This window comes from Triplophysa rosa, linkage group LG25 (genome assembly GCF_024868665.1).
Source record: "Triplophysa rosa linkage group LG25, Trosa_1v2, whole genome shotgun sequence".
In the NCBI taxonomy this organism is placed as follows: Eukaryota; Metazoa; Chordata; class Actinopteri; order Cypriniformes; family Nemacheilidae; genus Triplophysa; species Triplophysa rosa.
In genome coordinates this window covers 758920-785988 of record NC_079914.1, presented here as the reverse complement: position 1 = coordinate 785988, position 27069 = coordinate 758920, and the positions used below count along the sequence as shown (strand labels likewise).

The window sequence follows — 27069 nt, the reverse complement described above, 5'->3', positions numbered from 1 at the left end:
CTGAGGGGTCTGGAACTGGATGGCATAATCGGTGATGGATGCCCTTCCCTGTGTCAGACGCGAGAGCTTGGCGGCGGCCTCGTCCCCCCGAACCGATCGATCAGACAGTCTTTCCATCTCTCTACGGAACTCCTCAAACGAGGCACAACAAGGACTCTGGGCATCCCAAACGGCCATACCCCACTCCCGAGCACCGAGAGAGGAGTGTGAGGACGAAGCTCACCTTAGCTGACTCCGCAGAATAGCGTCGAGGCTGGAGGTTGAACACCAGGGAGCACTGGGACAAAAATGCCCGACACGAGTTGGGATCGCCATTGTAGACGGGAGGGTTGTTTACCTGTGGCTCGGGATCGTGCCGAAGAGGCTCCGTCTGAGCGGAGGCTACAGTCTGTACAGCCTGCAGGCGCGCAGTGAGGTCCGTAATCTGGGCGTGCAACGAGCCGATCTCCTGTGCCGCCGCGTTGAGACGGGACACCTGCTGTCCCAATAACACCCCCTGCTGTGTTACGGCTGTATGTAGCGGACTTGGCCCCGCTGGATCCATCTCTGGTACGTTCGTTCTGTCACGATATAGAAACACACAGATCCAATAGCGGGGTAACACGGTTTATTTAGTTGAAACAACAAAATGCACACTGAGAGAAAGTTCCAAAAGTCCAGGCACTAGAGAAAAGCCCAACCGTCCTAGCTGACTGCTAGGCCAACTGGGAAGGCCCAGTGTACGGCAGCGTCAGCCCGATGTGAACAGGACGGCGGAAGAGGTGATGTGTAGACCAGCCACCACGGTGAGATCGGGAGACGGTGGATAACTCCAACAACCGCGGGTAGGGCGAAGTGGATTGTACCGCCCCTCTGGTGAACCAGGCCGCCTGCGACCAACAGCAGAGGAAAGACTGTAGACCTGGGACTGTACTCCTGGCAAGATAGGTTCGGGTGGTGCTGTGACGAAAGCAGTCCTCTGGGCAAAGGGGGAAGTGACACGGAGAACACAGAACAGGAATCCACAAGGTAAATAATCCAACACACGAACATCCACATGACACGACAAGAGAACACTGGATAACAAGGGCAAGACAAGGGGTAGTCAAACACTACTACTAACGGTACGGCAACTGAATACAATGAACAAGGGAAGTGAGAAAGTGACCGAGAATAAATAGGCTGAGTTAATGACCACCAGGTGAGAACACAGATTAATGAGGGTAGATGCGGAGCGACAGGTGATTCTCATAACACACATACACGCCGACAGTGAGCGTGTGCGGTTGCCAAGACAACCGCAGCCAGCTCAGTACACATACTTGCACACACACAAAGAGAACAAACGAACAGTGCTAGCCTCAGGTCCCGACAGGATACTAGGGAACAGAAGGATGTCACCACCACAGGTAAGGTTGATAGGTTTTAATGAGATCCAAAAAACTCTGGAAACAGTCACAAATGAAACGTAAATCCACAGGGTAAAAGATCTCCTTGGTAAAACAGGTAATCCACACGGGAAACAGGTATTATTGTGTCATTTCTGAGCACATATGGGCACAAACAAGATATATTTTACATGAATTGAGCACTGTTATTCACCACAGTTATTATACAAATGAGAAATACCTAAAAAGGATTAAGAAGTATTTATAGGAACATTAGTAGACATAGATGTGTTAATCTGAAATCACATTTAATCAAGGATGATTACATATAAGTAGGTTTATGATGATGATTTGATTATTTGAAGACAAATTGATGATTTAATGATACAATCTGTACCTGTAACCAATGATTGTTCGTATAAATGCACTTAATGTCACTTTAAGCATGTTTAAGAGCACATTTGAGCACTATGAACCATTGACAAATCCAGTAAGGCCTCAGGCCTAAAAAGTTCAAGAGTTGAGACTTTGGAAACCTAGGTACTTTCCACAGACCACTGGTAACTAAGAAACGGGCATAGTCCAGTGATTTTTGATGATTTCATATGAGGAGACCATTGTATGTAAATCTGTACCATTGTGTAAAAATATATTTTAAAAATGAGGTAATAGCCAGCCTACCACGAATAAATACACATATTGTTGCTTGGGATATATTTGTGGCAGAAAATCAACAATTGGTTAATAAAAATAAGAGATAGTGGGAATCTACCTGATTGGTTTTAGTAAGGACCACCTTTCAGTAGTTTTACTATAACTGTAGACTGGAAAACACTTGGTTTTCAGATGACTTGGAACATCTCACTTTGTTTGACTCGAGCAAATAAAGTTAACTCTTTGACACCTGGACCTTCTTTTTCTGAGAGATTTTTTGAACTACAAGATCGTTATTTTCACCACAAAATAATCCACGGCCGGAATTCTGATTCAAATTATAACAATTACATATATCCTTTAGTAATAAAAAAACTCCTTCATATAACACCAAATAAACCAGATAACCCAATACAATAATTATTACAAAAACCTCCTTAAATGTTATTGGATGTTTCGTATATACAGTAGCTAATACATCCAGTATAACATATATGTAAAGATATATTCATCAAAACCATAGCAAAGACACAATTAAAACTGTGTTGAATGATCACATGCTTGGCTCAAGTTTAGCTTAAATTGTGCTAAAGTAGGACATTGTCTTATATTAATTGGTAGACGGTTCCAGCTAACTGCAGCTCTTACAGAAAAAGCCGAACGACCAAAGTTAGTACCTCTAAACTTCACTTAAATAAATAGACATCTCACATAAACACTGAAAAAGCCGGTCAGAAATTTTCGTAGTAGAAGTCAATTTTAGTGCCACCTGTTCTTTCGTTCTATCATGTACATAAATCAAAGTGTCATCAGTGTACATTTGTATATCTACATCAAGACAGACCTCTGGTAGGTCATTTAAATACAGACTAAAAAGTAGAGGTCCAAGAATCGATCCCTGAGGAACTCCAGTGGGACAATCTCTTGTCCCACTGGCCAAAGTATATTATGTATGGTGCTGATCACTTTGTGCTCCCTGGCGCTGACTCTGGATTGAACCATGTATGTAACATGCTTGCATGATTAAAGAAATGTACTATAGTTTATGTGAGATGTCTATTTGAAAGATTTATTAAGGTTCACTGAATGAGTCCCGCTATGTATGTGCGCAAGTGCTGCAGCTCTTCTCTTTACAGAGGCATGAGCCAATAGTGTTTGAGCTCTATCAGAGCGTTTGAATTTACTGAATGAATACTCTCTGCTCGGAGACTTGAAAGGTGCGGATCTAAATGCAGCATTATTAATTGAGATCTGGTACAAACAGGCAATGAGTTCAGGGCAGGCAGCAAACAATCAGAAACGGCATCACAGGCAATGGTCGAGGCAGGCAGGAAAGGTTCACAAAAGATAGCAGTATAGTCCAAGGTCTAAAACACAGGGTAATCCAACACAAACAAGAATGCTCAGAAATGCAGTAGACACTTAACAAGACAATGACAGTGTGATTGAACCAGGCTTATATAGACAGTGGTTATTACAAACAGGTGAGAATGGTCAGTGTTCAATGAGTGGATTTGAGAGGGCACTCCAGCTGGTGACTGTGACTGTGACACCTTCACTGAATGAGTCAATTAAGTCAAAATGAGATTAAGGGCGTTTTTAGATCGGTCATGTTTCTTAGATTGGTTCACGTTTTCCCAACCACGTGCGCTTATTCCTGGCTCCTCCCGCAGCATTGGTTTGGTTTCACACTCAACTTGATTCTATCATGGCGCATGATCAAAAAAAGAACGCAGGTTAGTATTTTGTGTTTTTTAATAATTTGGTGCTATTATGAGCAGCACAGTAAACAGCACTTGGGTTTAATGTATGTATGTTGCATGCAGACGGCTTTCTGCTGATGCAGAGAGACTATTTTCAGGAAACAGTGTATTACCATTCATTTGCCATTTTGACTGCACTCACACTGCGCGAATGTAATGATCTTGCTCGAATCCAAGGTAAATCATCAATGCTATCATCTCTTACAGCTGGCAGCATTAAAAAATATATGTATCGAAATAAATATAGTTATTGATCAATATGGGAAAAAATGATCGAGTTTACTTTTTTGCCATATCGCCCAGCCCTACATGCTATGCTACTAGACGGTTTGTCAGCAGCAAAAATGAAATATAATGTTCGTGGTTTTCAAAACGTAGTACAAGTGATTTCAGGAAACTCTTTAAATTCTTTGCCAAAAAAACAAATTGACAGAGTTTTTTTTCTGCAAAATAACCAGGCACTGTTAAAAGACTCTTTTATGGTAAACCACTACTTATTATTAATTTTTCTCCATGTATAATTTTTTTTTTTTACTTTTGTGCACTTTGTTTTGACTGCTTTAGATTCTGTACTGCAAGCCTTAAAACTTGACCTTACAGTACTGATAGTAGTGTTGTTTTTGAAGGTTAAAAAACTAAAGAGGAAGCTTAGCAAGAGAAGAGAGCCGGCCTCACAGCTTCTGATGGCTGAAGACAGCCTTCAGGTCATGCTGATTGAGGTCTGAAGCTCGTGCCCTAGCCCAAGCCGGGTCAACCCCGGCAGGGGTGTGCCCAGCTCCCAGCTGCTTCTAAGCTTTACATCAGAAAAGAGAGAATAGCTCAAGGGGTTAATCCCACTCCAAAGGCGTCGTAGCCCACGTGTGCGCAGCAGCAATGTCACTGATTGTCCAGGGTCAGATCTGGAGGATTAGACTGGACACGAACCAGGGTGACGCCCTGATCAAACTTTACACACTGACTCTGCTCATTCCAAATGTTGTTTAGATTTAGCTTGCATCGTGAAGAGGGGATTTGCGGAGCATTCATATTAACAGATCAATTGATCCTGTGCTCAAAATACATGAACAAAAAATAGAGACACAGAAAGTCTTTTACAACCAAACAAAACATTCAAACAAAAAGAATAATAAACAGTGTCTTCCTGGCCTCTAAACATATAAACAGCAGCTAATTTCTAAAGCACGGCTCAGCCCGGGAGGATGTGAAATGACTCTCGCTATTTTCATAAGACACACAACATTTACTTTACCTGTTATTGGAAGGCCTGACAGTGGATTATTTCCATCTGAAAGCAATTAGGATGGCTCAAACAGCTGGTGTGAGAAACACGGCTTTCAAGAGGAAAGGTTTTGCTCTTTTTCATTCAAGGGTTTTAAAGCTCAGAGCCTCAGGGTGAGCAGCGGTTGGTGAGGACCGGGCTGCAGCCAGCGTTGTCTGGGTTAAAGCAATTACCATTAATGAGCTAACCATGTTTACAGGCTTATCTCACATCACTTCATCTTGCAAACTCAATCTTGCCTATAGTCCATGATTTAAACCCATGTTAATGAACCAAACTCTGGAGATCAAACTTTTCCATCTTCCTTTTTAATTACATCAATAAACAAACAATTATTTTCATCTTAAAGAAAATTACAAGTTTTGTCAAGGTTTCTATTAATATTAAAACTGCTTAAACCACTTCTCACTGATTAAATTGTTTTTGCTTTTCTTGAGACTTACGGTCTCTTTTGGATGTAGCATTTGTGTATTTATTTATCCACCCTACAGTAATACAAGCATGTGTGCTGATGTTGCAACACAGTTTTACGGGAATTTACACAAAACTTATTTGATTCATGTTCATGGACATGAATTTCCCCCTTTTCTCGTGTCACTCAGCACACATTTTATTTGTGTTACTTATGATTTGACTTTGCCCCAGTGACGTTAGGGGCGGGGTTAGGGTGGTCCTTTAAATTTGTGCGTTTTAGCAAAATTGACCTTTGCGTCTGTGTTATGTGGGTTTACGTGGGGTAAAATAAAATATGTATATACATGTACGGATACCCCCACAAATAAAGGGAGGAAATTTGTCTTTAAAGATCAATAGATTCTAAATTCTTCGGCTATAAAATCTGCCATGAGACTGGGTTGGATGTTGCCACATTTACAATAAGTCTAATACCACGTCTTATCAAATGTGACTGGATAAGATTCCAGCGATTATCAATTTGTCTGTCGACACTGAACGCGAAAAAGGGGCGTGGCGCGTCAATCCATCACAAAACACAGCTAATCAGAACAGCGTGATCAGAACAAGAGTGTGCACATACAGAGATGGAAACAATATATTTTATCATGTGTCAGTGTCCCATCGCACCGCACCATGTTTTGTTGGGACACCATGTAAGGGGGTATTTATGTTCTTGGTTTGGTTTGATTTTACATTGCAATATTTCAAAATATGGTAAAACAAGTCGTGTAGATGTAAACTGTCGTGTCATTCGTCACAGCGCACCAGTTTCAGAGATCGTGCTCGCAGCGATCATCCATCAGGATGCATAGATACAGCTGTTTAAGCTTAATGTGACCTTCTTTGCTCTTCACATATTGTTTTATCATTTTGAGCACTTCACCATTCCACTGAGCAATTAAGTCTGTCTCTTTGAGATTATTGCTAAACACATTGTCAGCATCTGTATTTTTATGCATTTTGGACAGCTCTGAAATATGTTGGTCTGGCCACATTTGCAGAACACACATCCTGTACACTGTAAAAAATACATGTGAAATCTACAGTAATTCACTGTGTTCATGCACTGGAAATAACTGTATTAGGGGTCACAGTGAATTGATGTATATTCAATGAGAAATTACAATACTGGTCAAAATATTGTGAAAATCACATTAAAGAGGAATGTCCTGTAGAAAGTCACAGTAACCAGTACTGTCCTGTAGAAAGTCAAAACAAACAAGTACTATGTGAAATCAACAGTAATCCACTGTGTTCATGCACTGGAAATAACATATCAGGGGTCACAGAGCATTAAAGTACACTCTTAAGAAAAATGGTTCTAAATAGTACCAAAAAAGGGTTCTTCGGCTTGTAACAATAGCAGAACCCTTTTTATAAGGTTCCATAAAGAACCCTGCCTTGAAAAGTGCTATATAGAACCTCAGTGGTGCTATAAAGAACCCTTTCTTTATCAGAAAACAGGGGGGGTTTAATTTAGGTATTTTTATTAATTCATTCATTTAGTTTTTTATGGATTTTATCATTTTATATTTCCGTTTTACTGTATAAAAACAACAAGTAAGACATGTAAATCAAGTAATACTTTTATTTCTCAACTCAACTCAACTTTATTTATATAGCGCTTTTACAATTTTCATTGTTACAAAGCAGCTGTACATGAGACATATTGACTATAAGCAAAATAATTAAAGTTGTACCTGCAGAAACAAGAAAAGGTTGAAAACACAGAAGACAGACATACCCACATACAAAACACTCCACACACACAATATACACACATACTAACACACATAGACATAGAGACACACACACACACACGGATGCGCACGCACACACACACAACACACACACACACACACACACACACACACACACACACACACACACACACCACCACACACACACACACACACGTACGTACACAGACAAGTACGCACACACACACACACACACACACACACGCTCAGTGAGAGCACACATTTAGGATAAAGGAGAGAGAAGCACAGGTCAAATATAACAGACTATAAATTCCTATATGCAATATTAATTAAGTAAAACTTTAAAATTCTAAAGCAGCCCCCCCGGTCAGGCAGATTAAAACTGCAAAAACAGTATGCAAACGGTGGCGAGGAAATTCTTCTTTCAGGTTTACCAGCAAATTCGAATAAGAGGTTGCAATATACAAAACTCTTACACATCTTCATGAGAATACATTACTTCTGTACTTTCTCAACTACACTGGCTTCCAGTACGATCTCTGATTGATTGTAAAGTTCTTGTCTTAACTTATGAAGCAGTACATGGGCTGGGGCCAGAATATATTTGTAACCTGGTTACACTGTCAACACCTGCTCGGTCTCTCCGCTCTGCTGATTCTCTTATGCTCCTTCAGCCGTGTTGTAAACTTAAAACTATGGGAAGAAGGTCTTTTTCTTGTATGGCTCCAAGGCTGTGGAACTCACTGCCCTCTTCAATCAGGATCTCTCCATCTCTTGATTGTTTTAAGAAACTACTTAATCTTTTTAGTGGTGGGGTATTTTAAGCTATAATTGTTGTTTAAATTTTTATGATTGTGATTAACCTTTTATGATTTGTGACTTTTGTCTTTGCGATTGCAGTGGTGTTTTATTATTTTGTTTGTTGTTATGTTTTACCATGTTGTAGCGCCTTGAGTGTAAGAAAGGCGCATTAAAAATAAAATTTATTATTATTATTATATTATCACTTTAAAGGAAAGCATCTGTTAAATACAAAAGGGCTATGCCTTGTAATGGCATTAACATTTGGCCATTTGCTCATTAAAGGAAAATCATATTTGACTGTGATAAGGTAATTTGTGTCATGAACGTGGGTGGTGAGAGACACGGAGACAGAGGACCCAGGTGCAGACAGCGGGTAAGGACAGGAACACGACACCATCCAACATAAGGTAATACACAGTACAATCCACGAGCACAAGACAAAGAAACAAGAGGGTATTTAAAGGGAAGACAAAGGAGCGATAACGACACGGGGCAGGTGTGGGTAATCAAACACTTAGGGAAGGATAACAAGGAAACGAGAGGAATGGGGCTAATGACAAGACACTGGAAAGAACGTATATTACTGTCAAACGGACAATAATATGTTTCTCTCCACACATAACCAAAGACTTTGTCATGGCTCTGCTACAGGACCAAGAAAAACATGACTAAGGAAGCAGAGCCATGACAAATTTGGAGTAAGAGAAGATCTTACCTGTGAACATCTCCTGTGGATTTCACACCAGCCTAACACACGGTCATTCTGAAACAAACAACAAAACAAAAAGCATGTTAATGAAAAACAAATTAACAATTAAATAATGAACTACAACCTTAAAACAAGATATGATAAACACTTATGGATGTCCTGTACATTATCTCAGTTATTACACAATTATTACTACTGGCCTTCAAAAATATAATGCTTAAAGAGTAAGTAGCATAAGATCATGAAAATTACATTTCATGCAGTGTGTTATGTTGCCATGTTTGAAAGTAAGCTGTCTGCCAAGTTGTAAGTCTAAAGGTGAATAAATAACAAAGTTATTGGCTTGTAAAAATGGGAGTCGACTCTGAATCATGCAAACAAGACATGAGCTAGTCCGAGTCTCTAACCGCCACGTATCTACGTCACTACACATAGTCCCCGCCTACGTTTTGCTGGGACTGCCGCGAAAACTTCACTACTAGTCTCTCCTCCCCCAAAACACTGTCGCTCGTTCGTGATGCGTGTGTATCATGTCTAGAACCTGTGTTCTACGTTGTGAAACGAAGTCCTTCTTATTTCAACTACAAAAGGAAGAACTTCTGAGGGAACAATGGTTACAATTCATTTTTCAAACGATACCAAAGGAGTATAACCCCAGGGTTTTACTGTGCGTGCGTCATTTCACCGAAGATTGCTTCAATAACCTTGGCGCGTTCACTGCAGGATATGTGAAACGACTATCCTTGAAAGAGGGGGCAATACCAACCTTATTTGGACCTGTTAGCTCCACCGAATCACAACCTGTAAGTGTGAATATTTATTTTTGTCTTCAAGAAATATTTGTGTACCTTATGTCTGTGTTTAGCTAATGCATATAACGCTATCATTAGTATGTACCGTTATTTCTGGGGTATTACAGTTTGTTTATCTTGCTATTAACTCGGCTAATTTAATTGTTCAATCTATTAACTCTCAAAGTATTTATTTCAAAAACTGAGTCAAGTACTATCTGTATTGTAATAACATCTGAAGATACGAACACCGTACACTGTATGCCGTGTCAACTAGTCCAAGTATAAAACTGTTACAAGAGAATTGTAAATGTCCTTTTTCTTACTGGCATCTGCAGAAGGATCAATTAATTTTCCAAATACTTTCAATGTTTATGAACTTAATAGAATGTTTTATGAAATCATTTTTATGACATCCAACCACCTGTAAACCATAATCCAGTAATGATGGTAGGCGTTCCATTTGCGACACATGATGAACGCGTTTGACCAATCACAACAGACTACACCATCTGACCAATCACATGACACTAGGCTAGCGGATAGGAGGGGACTAGACGGATCAATCGCGGAACGAATCATTTGCGAGTCAGACAAGAAGTATGGTAAGAATAACTGCCTATTATTACGACATAATAGTGTTTTTACACTTTGTATGTACATAAACTTGTTGTTGGACACTCCATAAACCAAAGTAGGACCTTAAAAATCACATGCTACTTACTCTTTAATAATATTACAGAGCTCAGAAATGAAAATTATTTTCTTAGGAGCATTTAAATTTGATTTCAACCATTAATTTCAATATGATCTGAAACATTGACATGGCCTTACTTGGTCAATATTAAGGTGATATTTTTACAGACTGCTCTTTATATTGTGTAGAATGATTTTTGTGGAAAAAGTTAATCTAAAAAAATGTATATATTTGTTTTTATAGACTGGGTCACATATTTCAGTGAAAAACTGTTTAAAATCACTAAAAATACCTGCTTACTTATAACTGAACCTGTCTGTCTGAAATGATCATTTGTCAACAGATATCAGTGTTAGAATGGCTCACGGTTTTCTCGCAACCTTTGATCACAATAAATCAATTTTTTTACAAAACACTCAGAAAACCCTTATAGATTGAGATCACTCTCTGAAGCAACAGAAACTATTGCAATAGTTTTCGACTCATCTTACAACAGGACACTCATTTTATGAACGTAAGGTGTATCCAACATGTATCAAAATATCGTACAAAATGTATATAAATACAAAATTATATTAAAAAGAAATTGCTAACAAGACATACCAGTATGATCTCATGGGAATTCATAATTATGTTGGCTATTTCAGTGGATGTTTAGTGTAAATTGAAATTACATGATAAATAGAAATATGAAGCACCACCCTTAACCACACTCTAACCTAAATGTCCCTGGCGCCAAAGCAGATACTAAAACATACAAACAAGACTGCACTTATCTCATACAAATAAGCCACCTCTTAAAGTAGTTATGAACTGCCATGAGACATACACCTGTCTGTCATTCCCCATTAGCTTCTTCAGGTGTGTTTGATTAGACTCGCAATGCATCACAGTGCAACCTACCAACTGAGAAGAACTTATGCCTTGAATCCTTTCTGAGCAGAATTAATTTCTCATATTACATACAGTTGGACATTCTAAGGCATCTTATTAATACCCGGGGAAGAAATCAGAACCAATGTGCAACAGTAATCATGAGTACATTTCTGTTACTATTAACATATAGCCTATTTGTCATGAGACATTTAAAGTCTGAGGTCTGAATTTCTTCCAGTCTGGGGCGACACAGGCAATGAATCAAGAATGAATCATTTAGAAAGAAGTAAACACACCGTAACCACAGCCTACAGTGTACGTCAAAACCCAACCACTGCATGTCTCTTGATGAGTGGCCATGTGGCATGTCTGGGGTCTGAACTTCTGTTATGTCACAGTGTGAATGACTGGACATCAGACATGACAAACAAACAAATGTCGCATGCAACTGATGTTCTCGAAATGCCAAATGTTTCGAAACCCGTGGCAAACATTTATGAGTTCACTCATCAGGCCAATGCCACAATAATCCTCTAAACAATCCCTATAGGAAACCAATATTTCTCCTCTGCAAACATGACTCACGCCTCCTCTGAGGTCCCAGCAGGCTTTTGTGAAGTTTTAATTAGGACTTCAGGGACAGAGAGAGCCCATTGTGTGTCACAAAGTCTTCACTGGTGATCTCCAAAGGAATGCTGGAGCGTAACATCATCTCAGGAGATCACATCAAACCTAAATCTGTCTTGATGAGCTTCCCAAAACGAAAGCTCTTACTCCACACCTTCAAACTAAACCAAAACCCAAAACACTTACAAGTTCATGTAACAAACTTTAATGAAGAAATGAAAACTCACTGTGTGAGTGATTATCTCAAGAAAACAAACAGCAGTTAAATCCTCACTCTTTAGATTAAAGACTTGCCTACTTGTGGAGAAGAGAGCTTTTGTTATCCCCTAATGGGAGCCTTTGAAGTAAATTATCTAAAATCACTGTCTTCTCAGAGTAGATGGCAGGCAGCTATACATCACTATGTGAAAGCAGTACATACAGTATACAGTATGTTAAAGTCCCACTGCATTCGATAATTTTATCACTTAAAATTCATCTTTAAGCATTAAAATAGCATATGTAAAAGTCCCCCCCCTTGCTTAACTTATGCAAATTAATCTCGCCTCCATTCAACCGCGTGAGCTCGGACCATTGATTATAGGTACATGTCTCATTGGACGTGTGGGCAGCATGTGCTCGTGTAGCAGAGCTAAAACAGCAGCGATCTTTTCAGTGCCGAGTCTTTGCACCATTCTTGCATATTCAAAAACGTTCCTGTGTTGATGATACATGCTGTATATGACAGAGCTATCTCTGAGGTGCTGCCAAAACTAATACAGCTAACACAGACTTGTCATTGTTACGAGACGGACCACTCGGGAGTACAGACTGGTGTGTACAAACGAATTACTGAGACAACAGGTGACGTAAATCCACAGGTAACAGGTAAAAACATCCACAGGTAACAGGAATACAAACTTCTGTGTTGATCAGTTTTATAAAGTAGGGCTCTGCAGTGTGACCATTTCAGTCACATTTGCGACTGGGCATTAGTCTGTGCGACCGTGAGAAAATATTTAGGTGGAATGGTGTGACTGACCCGATTTAAACTCATAACCTGTTTAAATACAATCAAATGTAAAAACTATATCTCTACTGTGCCTACATGTAAATTACGTGACATTATGCACTGCTTTGGCTGCTTTTCATGCCAGTAAACTGAACGCCTTTTGCCATTATGAGGAAAATACGGTTAACGGTTGCGTGAGTGTTTCATCGGGTGTTTGGAGGGGTGTGTGTCCGGCATAACTGACACTTGTTGAACGCAGGATAAATGTTACTGTGTGGCATTGCTTTAAGTTACAGTACATGATGTTGCTTTTGGTGCTAATAAATACATTTTTGGTTGAGAATTGGCTGTGTCTGACCCCTCTTTTTTGTTGCAGTTTGAGAGCTGGCTGTAACAAAGGCAAGACACAAAGCTCAAATGAGACTTATGTGCAATTTGATTTATTTATTTGTAAATCTCAAATCAATTGTTATTAATGAGGCATATTTATATTTAATATATTTTAATGATTCTCTGCATGTTTCTGTTTGTTGTTAGATCTGTATTCTGTGGTGGACAGTAGGCTACAGTATAATAACATTATTCACTTAAACTTGCCACAGTGATGTGAAACTGTAATGCGGTTGACAGATCTGGAACTGCTTCCTGAAAAAAATGCAAACCCTTAGAATGTCAACCAATCACAAGGAAGCATTCAAAAGCCCCTTGGTATAATCAGTAATAAAAAATGAGCTTAGTTTATCTTGCTTTTGCATACTTTGTGCATGTTATAAGGTGCCACATTAATGTTTCTGTAAAAAAAACCTCTAATTGTCAGTGCTCCTAATTTTTTGACTGTGCTCCTAAATGTTTGACAAGTGCTCCTAAAAAAACCAGTTACCATAGAGCCCTGAGGAAAGTCATTGCAGACTTGCTAGACAGCAAGACGGCACCATCATCATATCTCAGTTTTAGTTTAAGTGCTAAAGAAAGTCTTTTCTGTCATGGTCACTCTGTAGTGAATGTCATTAGTTTTTTACAGCAATGTTACATTTCTAAATATTTTTATCATTGAATAAATTAATTTTAAAGAATTGTTTTAATTTTCAAAGCCTTAAAACAGACAATTAATCGCAATAATCGCAATTATTTTATAGACAATTAATCACCAGCCAAATTTCATAATCGTTACAGCCCTACCTGCAGATGATTTTGAATGAGAGCACATATTGTCTTGATCAATGAAAGAAAGCCCATTTAACACTCCTCCTGGTGCTCACTCACCTAAAATCTACATCAAGACATCACTTGCCTATAGGATGCTCAATAGAACTGCACTCTCCTTTCAGAACACTCATATCCCCTCACATCGCAGCAACCACTCGAACTTGCAGGTATGTGCTCTACAACATCAGGAAAATCAGGCCGTTCCTGTCGGAGCATGCCTCTCAGCTGCTAGTCCAAGCTCTGGTCATATCAAGACTGGACTACTGCAATTCTCTACTGGCTGTCTCTTTGAAATCCCTCCTTCCAAAACGCCCTGATTAGTTAGGCTGATCCAGTCTATTGGGAATTGTGACCTGCTTAGAGCATGTGTGTAACAGGGATTAATCCAGGCAGGAAGCGGATCAACATGCAGTATTAGATTTATTCAACATAGACAAAGTACAACCTAACAGATGTACAAAGAAACAAGGAACCAAAGTAATAAAAAAACAGGGACAGCAAAACTACATCAAACAGCGACTGACACCAGACAACTGAAACACAGGGGCTTAAATACAGAGAATTGACAGGATGACAAGGCACACCTGGGGAAGAATAATGAACACCAAAAACCACAACGGACTCGAAGGGGCCGCCCGGACCGCATCAAGGTCACAAGAGGGTACGGAGCCTTCTCGTGCCCCTTAGGAACCAAATGGTCAGGTTGTGCTGTCCTAGAGATTTACCAGCAACTGGGTCGTGATGAGCGGCAATGGCAGCTACATACACGTTCAGTGTGGAAGGGGAGAGATTACTCTCGAGTCTCTGGAAGGACAGCACGTTCCCGATCAAGCAACTCCGTGGGTCTTCTATTCGAGAAGAGCACCAGGATGAGAAGAGGCACCACTTATAAGCGTATAACCGCCTAGTGGCCAGGGCCCTAGCCTGAGTGATGGTTTTAACGGCCGCAGGGGGTAGGCCACTCAGGATCTCCTCGTCCCGTCCAGGGGCCAGACATGGAGGTTCCAGAGGTCTGGCCTGGGAAGCCATAACGTGCCCTTCCCCTGGGAAAGCAGGTCCTTCATCAGGGGAATCAGCCAGGGGGGAGCTGTCGTCAAGAGCATTAGCTCCGAGAACCAGGTCCGGTTGGGCCAGTACGGCGCAACTAGTAGCACTTGATGCTCCTCTTCCCTGACCTTGCACCGGATCTGTGCAATGAGGCTCACCGGGGGGAAGGTGCACTTCCGCTTGTTCCACGGCCAGCTGTGCGCTATAGCATCCGTGCCGAGGGGGGCCTCGGACGGGGAGTACCCTAGCGGGCAATGGGTGGTGTCCAGGGAGGCGAACAGGTCTACCTGAACCTGCCCGAACTGTACCCAAATGAGCTGGACTGCGCTGGGGTGGAATGGCCACTCTCCACGAGGCGTCAACTGACGAGAGAGCGCATCTGCTGTCTGGTTCAGGTCACCTGGGATATGTGTGGCTCGCAGGGAGCTGATCACCTGCGGACTCCACAGGAGGAAGCGTCGGGCGAGTCGTGTTAGCTGCCATGAGCGAACGCCACCCTGGCGGTTGAAATATGCTACGGAAGTTGTGCTGTCCGACCAGACCAGCACGTGCTTGTCCTGCACGAGAGGTTGTAGCCCCTTCAGTGCAAGTAGCACATCCAACAACTCTAGGCAGTTGATATGCCCACGCAGGCAGGGCCCCGTCCATTGCCCCGACACTGCGTCCCCGTTGCACACGGCACCCCAACCCTGCAGGAAGGCGTCTGTCATCATCACGACGCACCTCGTGACGTGCCCGAGAGGGACCCCCGTCCGTAGAAATTCATTGAAGACCAAGGGGTTAGGGTGCATCGGCAGAGAAGCGTAATCACCATCCGCCTGCTGCCAGTGTTCCACGCTCTCCAGGGAACTCGACTCTGTAGCCAGTGTTAGAGCGTTCTCATGTACATCAACCCGAGGGGTATCACCCCCGCCGAGGATGCCATGTGCCAAGCAGCCTCTGAAATTGTTTCAGGGGGACCGCTGACTGCTTGAAATGTTCGCTCTGTAGTCAGTCGCGCTGTAATGGACACAGAGTTGAGTTCCATACCAAGAAAGAGGATGCTCTGCACAGGGGAGAGCTTGCTCTTTTCTCGGTTGACCTGTAGTCCCAATCGATCTAGGTGCCGAAACACTAGGTCCCTGTGTGTACATAACAGATCTCGCGAGTGTGTCAAGATGAGCCAGTCATCGAGATAGTTTAGTACCCGCACACCTCTCTCCCTGAGGGGAGTGAGGCGGCTTCCACGATCTTTGTGAAGACTCGTGGAGACAGGGACAGACCGAAAGGGAGGACTCTGTACTGATATGCCCGACCCTCGAAAGCGAACCGTAGGAACGGGCGATGATGAGGGAGAATCGAGACATGAAAGTAAGCGTCCTTCAGGTCGATTGCCATGAACCAATCTTGACATCTGATAGATGCCAGGATGCGCTTCTGCATGAGCATCCTGAACGGCAGCTTGAGTAGGTGCCTGTTCAGGGTACGCAGATTTAGCAACCCCCCTTTTTTGGGGACGATGAAGTACGGGCTGTAAAACCCGTTGAACATCTCGGCTAGAGGGACGAGCACGGTCGCTTCATCTCCAGAGGGGTGGCGACCTCGACCCGAAGCACGGGAGCATCCTTGCCTCTGACTGAGGTTTGAGAGGATGCCCTGAAACTTGGGCGGGCGTCTGGTGAGTTGGATCGCGTAGCCGAGACGGATCATATCCCGTAGTCACCGTGATGGTTTGGGAAGCTCTTGTCAGGCTCCCAGGGACCGAGACAGGGAGGCTAGGGGAACGTTCTGCTTCATCGACCTCCCGGGGGGTGGTTCGAGGGCTGGCAGTGCGGATCCCTCGCCGTGGGGAAGCCCCTGGAGAGGAGATCGGCTCTGCTGATTTACCTGCCTGCCGATGATGTAGCAAACGGCACCGTCGATTGAGAGTGCTGAGGCCTGCTGATTATCCTCGACATTGGGTCGACATGCTTGATAGCCTCTGTCTGCTTCTTTGCTGTCGAGACCTGCTGCTCGACAGAATTACCAAACAGCCCCCCTTTGCGAGATGGGTGCGTCAAGAAAGCGGACTTTCTCGGCATCACTCATCTGTGCAAGGCTCAGACAGAGGTGTCTCTCCTGGACCACAAGTGTGGACATCGCCCGACCTAGGGCCTGTGCGGTCACCTTGGTCACCCGTCGAGCGAGGTCGGTGACGGCGCAGAGTTCCTGCATAAGCGCTGGGTCGGTCTTACCCTCGTGGAGCTCTCTCAACGCCTTGGCCTGATGGACCTGCAGGATGGCCATAGCGTGGAGAGGAGGCAGCTTGGCCCGCAGCAGAGTAAGCTCTTGACACCAAGATGCCGAAAAACCTACATGCTTTGGACGGGAGTCTAGGTCGAGCCCCCTGGGGGACATCGACGTATCCTCTAGCTGCCCCACCATCGAGGGAAGAAAGGGCGATGAAACTAGTTTGACGTGCACACGCCGAAGGGGGGAGTTCCAGGTCTTACTAAGTTCCTCATGCACTTCCGGGAAAACACGGCACTGGAGGCTTGGAGCCGCGCTCAAACCCGAGGTACCATGTATCCAGCCGCGAGCATTGGGAGAGGCAGTGCGGTGCACTGCAACCCAATGCCGGCGGCCCGGGAAAGCATGGCTGACATTTCAACGTCCGCTTCTTCCCGGGCTCGACCCCCCGAGGGCGGGAGCTCCGAGGAATCGTCGGAGTCAGATGCCAGTAAGTCACCCTCCGATGCTGCAACGGACATCTCATCATCACACACCGTTTCCGAATACATGGTTGAGGAACAAGATGGTGGGACCGTCATGGGGAATGGTCAGATGAGCGAGACGAGGTGCGAACGGTCCACGAGCCAGTGGGTGACGGATTAGCGCTCACAGTAATTCTCATATCACCCTCGCTGCTCGCCGTAGTGGATGGCAGGGCAGTAGCCACTGCTGTCACAGAACGAGAAGCAGACGAGGTGGTGGCTGAGTCCCGTGGGAACACAGCCACCCGTGACGCAATGTCTGAATCGTCAACCGCCCACCAAGGTGAATGAATGCAGCACGCCGTCTCCCTTTTATACCCGTATATCCGGGGGCAGAGTCCGGCATGAAAATTTTATTCGCCAATTTCATTGGCCTTTTCTGAACTAGTCAGAAGTTGATAGGTTCTCAAGAGCGAACCCCATCTGTTGGTTCGACAACGTCGAGAGACCGACAGAAAGGGAACAAAAAAAACATGGTTACTGTAGTAAAACCATGGTTATTGTAGTAAAACAATGGTTAACACAAAATAACCATGGTTTTGAAAATCATGTTTTTTGTAAAAACCATAGTAAACAATAGTAACTGTAGTAAAATCAATGGTTTTGCCCCAAGTAATCAATGCACCAAAAAAACATAGTTACTTGTGACAGTCACGGCTCCACTGTCAACCACGCCCCCTGCATCAGCGCCATCATCACGATACACATGTTCCCACTCACCTGATTATTATTGACACTCACCTGCACCTCATTCAGTTGGACACTATATCTGTTCCCTTGTTCCATGTATTCGGTGTCTGGTCTAATTGTATGTTGTACACGTCTTCTAGTCTAACCCATAATCTCCTAGTATTTAGTATTCCGTGGATGTTTTTTGTACCCCGTGTTTTTGTAGTTTTGGATTTACATTTCGTCTTTGGATTTACCCTCGTAGCTTTGTTTTGTGGATTACCCTTGTTTTTGTGGATTACTCGTTTGTTCCCGTTTTTTCACCTGTGGCTTTATTAAACACCTCCTCACTTATCACCTGTGGCATCGGTCATCATTCAAGTACTGTTACATTACTACACTTGTACCACAAAAAAACATGGTTAATTTTCGTAAGGGTATCTATCCCATGAGCCCACGGGACAGGATACGTTCATACAGGAGCATAGCGTATAACTGCGAGGCAGGTGTTTTCACAAGTGAGTATTACTAGCCAACAACACGTTTATTTGCGCATTTGTTAAAGTGCTGTAGCGTAAAGTTAACCTGTAAGATGATACATAGTAAAGCATTTGTGATATTGCTGTGAAAATGCAGTGTTTTAATATGTCTAGCTTAAAGGGGCGTCCACGCACACACGCGTCTTCGAAGTAGACTTAACGTTACATATATTAAAACCATACGCAAGTTAAAGACGCTTTAATGTCTGTGTAACATGTGACCTGTCATTTTCTCGATAAGTATTGCAAATGAGCACATCACAACATGAAATACACATCACAGTAATGTAGCTTACGTCTCTTAATATGTGGTACAAAGCATTGTTCACTGCTTGCATAGATACATATAAGTAATGTAAATAAATAATGTATATATTTTATTTGTCCATTACTACTGTTGGTGAATTCAGGAAAATTTGAGTTGAATAAACAGCGAGTTAACACATGTGCAACTACCTCCACATTTAAATGCGGTATTGAGCACAAATCACAGAGGTAACTTGAATCTTGTTTGACTGTTACAGGGACAGATGAGCACACTCGTTAAAATCACGAAGGTGGCCGGTGGTCAGCTGCGAGATGGCAGTAGGATGTGGGGTTCAACGCCTGTAGATACAGGATAATTTGTTACAACAATAAATTGAAATAAAGCTTTGATTTATGTGATGTTTACTTGTATATGTATTAATAATTATTAAATTCATTTATTTTCTTACATCAAATGTACGTATTTTTATTCATGTTTATTCTATAGTTTTCTGTAAATAAAACATGTTACATTACTTCATGCATTATGTCATTGCTTCACTGAAAACGTAGGCATTCACATTTTTTGTAGTCTGTATTAATGCTTAGATGGCATATGGCAATACAATTACATTTAGTAGCCTATAATACAATATATCATTTTCAAGAAAAAATTAATAAGTATTGGTCAGCACTTATCAATAATATTGTGCACAAGTGTAGGTGTGGGCTAGCAATGCATTTCTAGGGTAGACTTAATTTATAAGCAATAATACTTATATTCCTTGACAATAAAATCAGCAGTGCTCTCCTAAGGCGAGATCATCGAGCAGCTGACCGACGTCTCCTTTGTGAAGGCATTACAAACATGTTGCAAATGCTGGGAAAACTCATGGAAGGTAAAGTTAGCATTACTGATTTTAATGCACCTGTCTCTCATAACTTAAGTTGTTGTGCTTGTTATTACGTCGCATGGTCATTCTCTGTCCCATGTACACTCCAGTACAGTAGGTGGCGGATATGCACCACAAACGTAATTTGCTCCCCGTCATCCCCGCCGATCGCATTCAAACTACACCCATTCAGGGAAAACAGTACGTACCCATTTAGCCCCGTTGAGTACGTACCTACTGAAATTGAGTACCTGCTCATTGAGTATGCGATTTCGGACTCCGAGTAGCCGCCGAGCTACTGCGGTTCTTACAGTTTTTTTCAACTGCTTACACACATTTTCAAAAAGCTGCCTCTTTTTTTCAAAACTTTACACACAAATCCAAGAATTGCACACACAAAATGCAAAATGCCTCACATCTCTTTCAAAATGAAGCACTACATTAAAAATATCACAAACACATTTCAAAAGCAAACATTTGTCTTCTGTTGCAAACACTTTTACCGTAATGTTATATTTTGGGATATATCATGTACACACAGTTATTCAAAACCTAAAGCTCTTAGTTCATGAGATCCTCTGTACATTTCTGTACAAGATTGAAAGAAATTGGCAGAGAGATGTTTAAAATTCACTGTAAAAACAAAAGCCAAACTTTTTATTTCTTGTGTTTATTTATGTTTTTGCTGGTTGTGAATACAGTATTACTGTACAAGGTAAGGAAAAAAAAATTCTGGAGGACACGATGTATTGTTGAGGGACTCGCAGCATTTATGTTCACAAAAATTGTGGCATCATTACAGTAAGCATATGGTTGCGTATATTTCACAAATTCTAAAAGCATTATTGGCCAAAACTAAATTCACGATAGCCGTCTCTTGCTCTTCAGTGAACATGAAACCTTCGCCTTTCCACTCTGTAGAAGATTCAGGAACAGTGTGAGTGTGTGCCATAAACTGTAACATAATATACTATTTTATACAATATGGTCAGAATGTCTTCTTCCAGTTGGCTGTACTGCTGTACAGTGTGATACCTCACCAGACTGTGACCAATGCAGTGCACCATAGTAAATGAATGCAAGGGTACTACTGTAAAATACTGTACATGTATTATAGCCTACTGTTTGTGTACATTACAACATGTGTACATAACAGTAGATTGTTACATACCTGTTCTCATTTCTAAAGGTTCAAATTATACCTGCCATTGTAAATCGACTCAAATTGGGCTGGGCTCTCTGTACAGCCTCTCTTGTTGTTACAGTAAACCGTGGTTTATCACATGATCAATGACTGTAGCCCTGATCTCATTCGAGACCACACTTCTTGTTCCTCGTCTTCCTCCTCTTCTTCCGACTCGTCCTCTAATTCGAACTCTGCCTCATCCTCTGGCTCTCCCTCCAACTCCCCTTACTCTGTCTACATTGTTTGCATCCATTGTTCAAAACCTATAACTTGACCCTTGGCCTATTTATACGCCTCTTCTAAAGTCATGATTGGTTGGTGTTAAGTAAAGCAATGTGTGTTTGCACATGTGAGGAGTTAGTGTGAGGCACTGAGGAATTAGTGTGGCATTTTGATTGGTTGTGTTTGAAAAAGGAAATCAATATACTTCCTGTAAGATTTTTGTGTGTTACATAGAGAATTGTGTGTTGTGTTTTGCAAAAAGTGTTTTATGAAACTGAAAACTGAGTCAAAGGTCGAGAATTAGTGTATGGTTTTGCCGATTTGGTGTGCGGTTCTGGTGTTTGAGTGTCAGGTTTCAGAAATTGTGTGACAAATAAACATTTTGTGTGTAAGCAGTTGAAAAAAACTGTAATCCTGGTCCTTACGACTCTATGGCAAGCAATTTTGTCATTTAACCCTTGACATTTACTAGTATCTATTTTTAGGCTACTAGTACTTATTTTTTAGTTACTAGTAACTATTCCATTAGATACTAGTACTTATTCATTAGATACTAGTACCTAAAAATTAGATACTAGTGCTTATTTATTAGATACTAGTACTTATTCAATAGATACTAGTATTTAATCATTAGATGCTAGTTGTTTTTAATAGATACTAGTACCTATTAGATACTAGTTCATTTTGATTAGATACTAGCATTTATTCATTAAATACTAGTACTTATTAAATAGATACTAGTCCTTATTTATTTGATACTAGTACTTATTACATCAGTGACTAGTATTTATTCCATTGTTACTAGTAACACATTTCAGATTTTTGCCATTGACTTCTATGGAGATCTGCCATTTAGATATCAAATATTCAGTTCTGACTAGTGCGTCTTCCAATAGTCACTAGTACCTACTTATTAGGTACTAGTATTTATTCATAAGGTACTGACACTTATTTATTAGGTAGTAGTACATATTTTCAAGATACTAATGCCTGCCAAACAGATACCAAAGCTTATTTTTTAGATACTAGCACTTATTCATTGGATACTAGTACCTATTAAATATACACTAGTATTTATTATATTTATACTAGTACTTATTAATTAGATACTTGTACTTATTTATCAGAAACTTATACGTGTTTATCAGCTACTAGTACTTATTAGATTTATATTAGTACCTATTCACTAGATACTAGTACTTTTTCCAATAGTGACTAGTAAGATATTTTATTTTACTAGTAAGATTTGCAATTGAAGTCTACAATGGCCATTCTGACTAGTCATTACACGTGACAGGTAAAAACAATTGTGACCAGTAAGATAAGAAATGTTACTAGTAACAACCGTAAAAGACACTAGTGTCTAATATATATGTACTATACATAATGAATAACTACCAGTGCCTATTAAATAGGTACTAGTATACAATGAGTAAAAACCCAGTATTTAATAAGTACTAGCATTTAATGAATATATATATATTAGTAGTATTAAAAAGATACAGGTCATTATTATAATACATACTAGTCAGAAATAAGTAACTGATATCAAAAACAGAATAATTACTAGTACCTATTCATTTGAAGACACCTTCCGCCTCAAAAGGAACTAGTAAGAATGTGTTTTTGTTGCATAAACACGAATACCCCTCAGTCATCCAATCAGAGTTTACATATACTAATGAAACATATCCTTGGGTACCGAAGACATCACTTCTGCCATGCTTGTCGCCATATTTATGTCCGACATGGCAGTAAACACCACATCTAAATGAGACTAAAATAAATCGATATTTGGGAAAAACATATATTATTAGTTGTGATCCTTATTTATTGCCTCCATCTGTGTTTTGTCCCTTACAATCTGCGACGCGTCTGGCTAAACTTTTCCGGACATTTATATCATATACACCGGAGAGAGAAAGCATGCATATCAATACGTCTTTGCAGGATGTGTGAACGACAATATGTGGTATCTGGAGACAAAACATCTATTTGTGAAAACGGGACAGGTAAGTGAATAAACAACGATTATCAAACATGCTATTTTGAGTGTTATTGTTGTCATGCTAGCTAACGTGAGCGAGTTATCCGCTAAAGGGCTAACATGCCTGTAAGCTAACATTAGTAACTGTTACTCTAGCCTAGATTGAACGTTAGACTTAATGTTCTAGAGAACTAGGAAACTACAGACCTATATCGAATCTACCTTTCATATCTAAAGTTCTGGAAAAAGTAGTTTCAACTCAATTATGCTCCTTCCTCCAAAGGAATGACATCAATGAAGAATTCCAGTGGATTTAGAGCATGTCACAGTACAGAGACTGCTTTGATCAGAGTTACAAATGATCTGCTATTGGCGTCTGACCAAGGTTGTATCTCGTTATTGGTGCTGCTAGACCTTAGTGCTGCATTCGACACCATTGACCACAGCACACTCCTACATAGACTCGAAAATTACGTCAGCATTAAAGGAATAGCTTTGAAATGGTTTAAATCTTATTTATCCGACAATTTTCAATTTGTAGCAATACACAATGAGGTGTCACGCAAATCGCAAGTCCAGTACGGTGTACCACAGGGCTCAGTCTTAGGGCCTCTGCTCTTCACATTATACATGCTACCTCTAGGAGATATAATAAAGCAACACAGAGTTAGCTTTCACTGTTATGCTGATGATACTCAACTTTATATTTCCTCGAAGGCTCATGAAACACAGCAGTTCCATCGAATAATGGAATGCATAGTCGATATAAAAAACTGGATGAGTAACAACTTTTTATTACTGAACTCGGACAAAACAGAAGTGTGCACCGAAAACTGCTATACGTAACAACCAAGAATACTGCTTAACTATTGACGGATGTTCCATAAAACCCTCGTCGTCAGCAAAGAATCTTGGCGTTCTATTCGATAGTAATCTGTCATTTGAGAGCCACTTCGCCAACACCTGTAAAATTGCGTTTTTCCATTTTAAGAATATATCTAAACTACGTCATATGCTGTCAATGTCAGATGCAGGGAAGTTAATTCATGCATTCATGACATCAAGACTAGATTACTGTAATGCACTGTTAGGTGGTTCCCCTGCAGGCTTATTACAAAAACTCCAACTGGTCCAAAACGCGGCAGCTCGAGTTCTTACACGTACAAAAAAGTATGAACATATTAGCCCGGTTCTGTCAACCTTGCCCTGGTTACCTATAAAGCATCGCGTTAACTTTAAAATCTTGCTTATTACCTATAAAGCCCTACATGGTTTAGCTCCTCTGTACTTGAGTGAACTCCTCTTGTATTACAGTCCTCCATGTGCATTATGCTCTCAGGCGTCCTGTCAGTTGGTAATACCTAGAATTTCAAAATCAAGTGCAGGTGGTAGATCCTTTTCCTATTTAGAGCCTAAACTTTGGAATAGTCTTCCCTGCACTGTCCGGGAGGCAGACACACTCTGTCAGTTTAAATCTAAACTAAAGACACATCTTTTTAATCTTGCATACTCTACACTTCCATAATATAAATACTCTGAGGGTTTAGGCTGCATTAGTTAGATCAACCGGAACCAAAAACACAACTGATGTACTTGTTGCATCAAAGAGTGCAGAACAGTACTCTACTCTCAGCCAGTCTTGTCTCATTGTTCCAAGGTTACCACAGCGAGCAGGATGCAGTTCATGGTCAGACCTGATGGTAGAGCAGAGAATGGAAAGCGGTGACCTGACAAGAGCTGAGATGATAGAGCTGGATAAAGAAGGACACGGTCACTAGACACGTCTTCACTACAAAATTTTAAATGCTATTAGATTATTAATGATAATCTTAAAACTATAATTTACTTTATTAGTAAGTTTATTTATTTTTATTTAGCCTTGTTGTGCAAGCTCTGTCGAGCTTGTGCAGAGGCAGCAGCTTTTGCCAGAGGGGAACTGGAATCCCCTGGTTGGGCCTGGGTTCTCCTGAGGTTTTTTTTCTCAATTAGAGTTTTGGGTTCCTCGCCACCGTTTGCATACTGTTTTTTTGCACTATTTGCCTGGCTGGGGGGCTGCTTTAGAATTAGAATTTAAAAATTTTACTTAATTAATATTGCATATAGGAATTTATAGTCTGTTATATTTGACCTCTGATTCTCTCTCCTTTATCTTAAATGTGTGCTCTCACTGTGCGTGCGTGTCTGTGTGCGTGCGTGCGTGTCTGTGTGTGTGCATACTTGTCTGTGTATGTGTGTGTGTGCGTGCGCGTCCGTGTGTCTGCGCATCCGTGTGTGTGTGTCTATCTCTATGTGTGTTAGTACGTGTGCATATTGTGTGTGTGGGGTGTTTTGTATGTGGGTATGTCTGTCTTCTGTGTTTTCACCTTTTTCTTGTTTTTACAGGTACAACTTTAATTGTTTTGCTTACAGTCAATATGTCTCATGTACAGGCAGCTGCTTTGTAACAACGAAGCTTGTAAAAAGTGCTATATAAATAAAGTTGAGTTGAGTTAATGTTAGTTGTGTTTAATTGTTTTAGAACCAGGTGTGTGACGTTTCATATCGATTGGGTTTACATTCAACATTCAACAACAAAGACGAATTTAAATGCAAATTAACATGTTTCCTTCAACTCAACTCAACTCTCAACTCAACTTTATTTATATAGCGCTTTTACAATTTTCATTGTTACAAAGCAGCTGCACATGAGACACATTGACTACAAGCAAAACAATCAAAGTTGTACCTGCAAAAACAAGAAAAGGTTGAAAACACAGAAGACAGACACACCCTCACACCATCCTTCAACCATATATCCTTCAACCATGTTAATTCACTCTCTTATAATCTACAATTGAATGGAAACTCAGCTGATGATGGCCATTTTCCTTTTCTAATGATCAAAACAACAGAAAAGCCCACAAGTTAAATTGTCATATCGTTAGATATTTGAACAGGCTCATAAGCTATTACATTTGACAAGACAAAGCTATTATTCAAAATGTTACATTTTTCACTTAACAGGTCAATCATTCCAGGCTCTGAACACAAAAGCAACATGTCCATGGATAGTGGTGCTGGAGGAATGGACAGTGCTGATGGCACATTGTACATGCATGGCTGGGTTGGGAGAGGTTTGTTCCCACGGTTTGTTCCCAGAGGTTTGTTGCAGCACTTATGTACACAGATTTGGCTGCTGTTGACAAGAGAGAAGGACATACAGGTATATGCACTGAGAAGCCACATGGACAAAGCCAAGCAGGAAAAAGTTAAGTACGATATCTAACATCTTCGATAACCAAGAGAAAATTGCAACTCAAGACCGTTTGCAGCACATAAGACTGCACATCTGCTGATGAGTTTACGTTCTGTTGTGCAGCTCCAAAGTGAAGGCCAAGAAGCATGGCCCAAGAAAAGTGCAATCCTGTCAGTCATCAAAGGCCGTTCCATCAGATACATGCCCAAGACTGTACTACTGGATCTGCCAACACCTCTAACCACTCTTTATGCAAGCCCCAGGCTTGAAATGGATTTGCCCACACTGCTGGAGGAGGGTGCCGAGACCTTTGAGAAGCTGCATCTCACACCAGAGCAGGTATTTGTGATAATTATAGCTATTTTAATAGTT

The 27069-nt window shown here is 41.1% G+C and overlaps 1 protein-coding gene across 1 annotated transcript in view; it reads right to left on the bottom strand.

Moving 5' to 3' along the window:
• anos1b (anosmin 1b) overlaps positions 1-27069 on the bottom strand; it is a 134405-nt gene that overhangs the window by 74124 nt on the left and 33212 nt on the right. The window contains exon 2 of the mRNA XM_057324940.1: positions 8760-8807. Within this exon, the coding sequence (XP_057180923.1) occupies positions 8760-8807 (48 nt within the window). The remainder of the gene's footprint in view (positions 1-8759; positions 8808-27069) is intronic.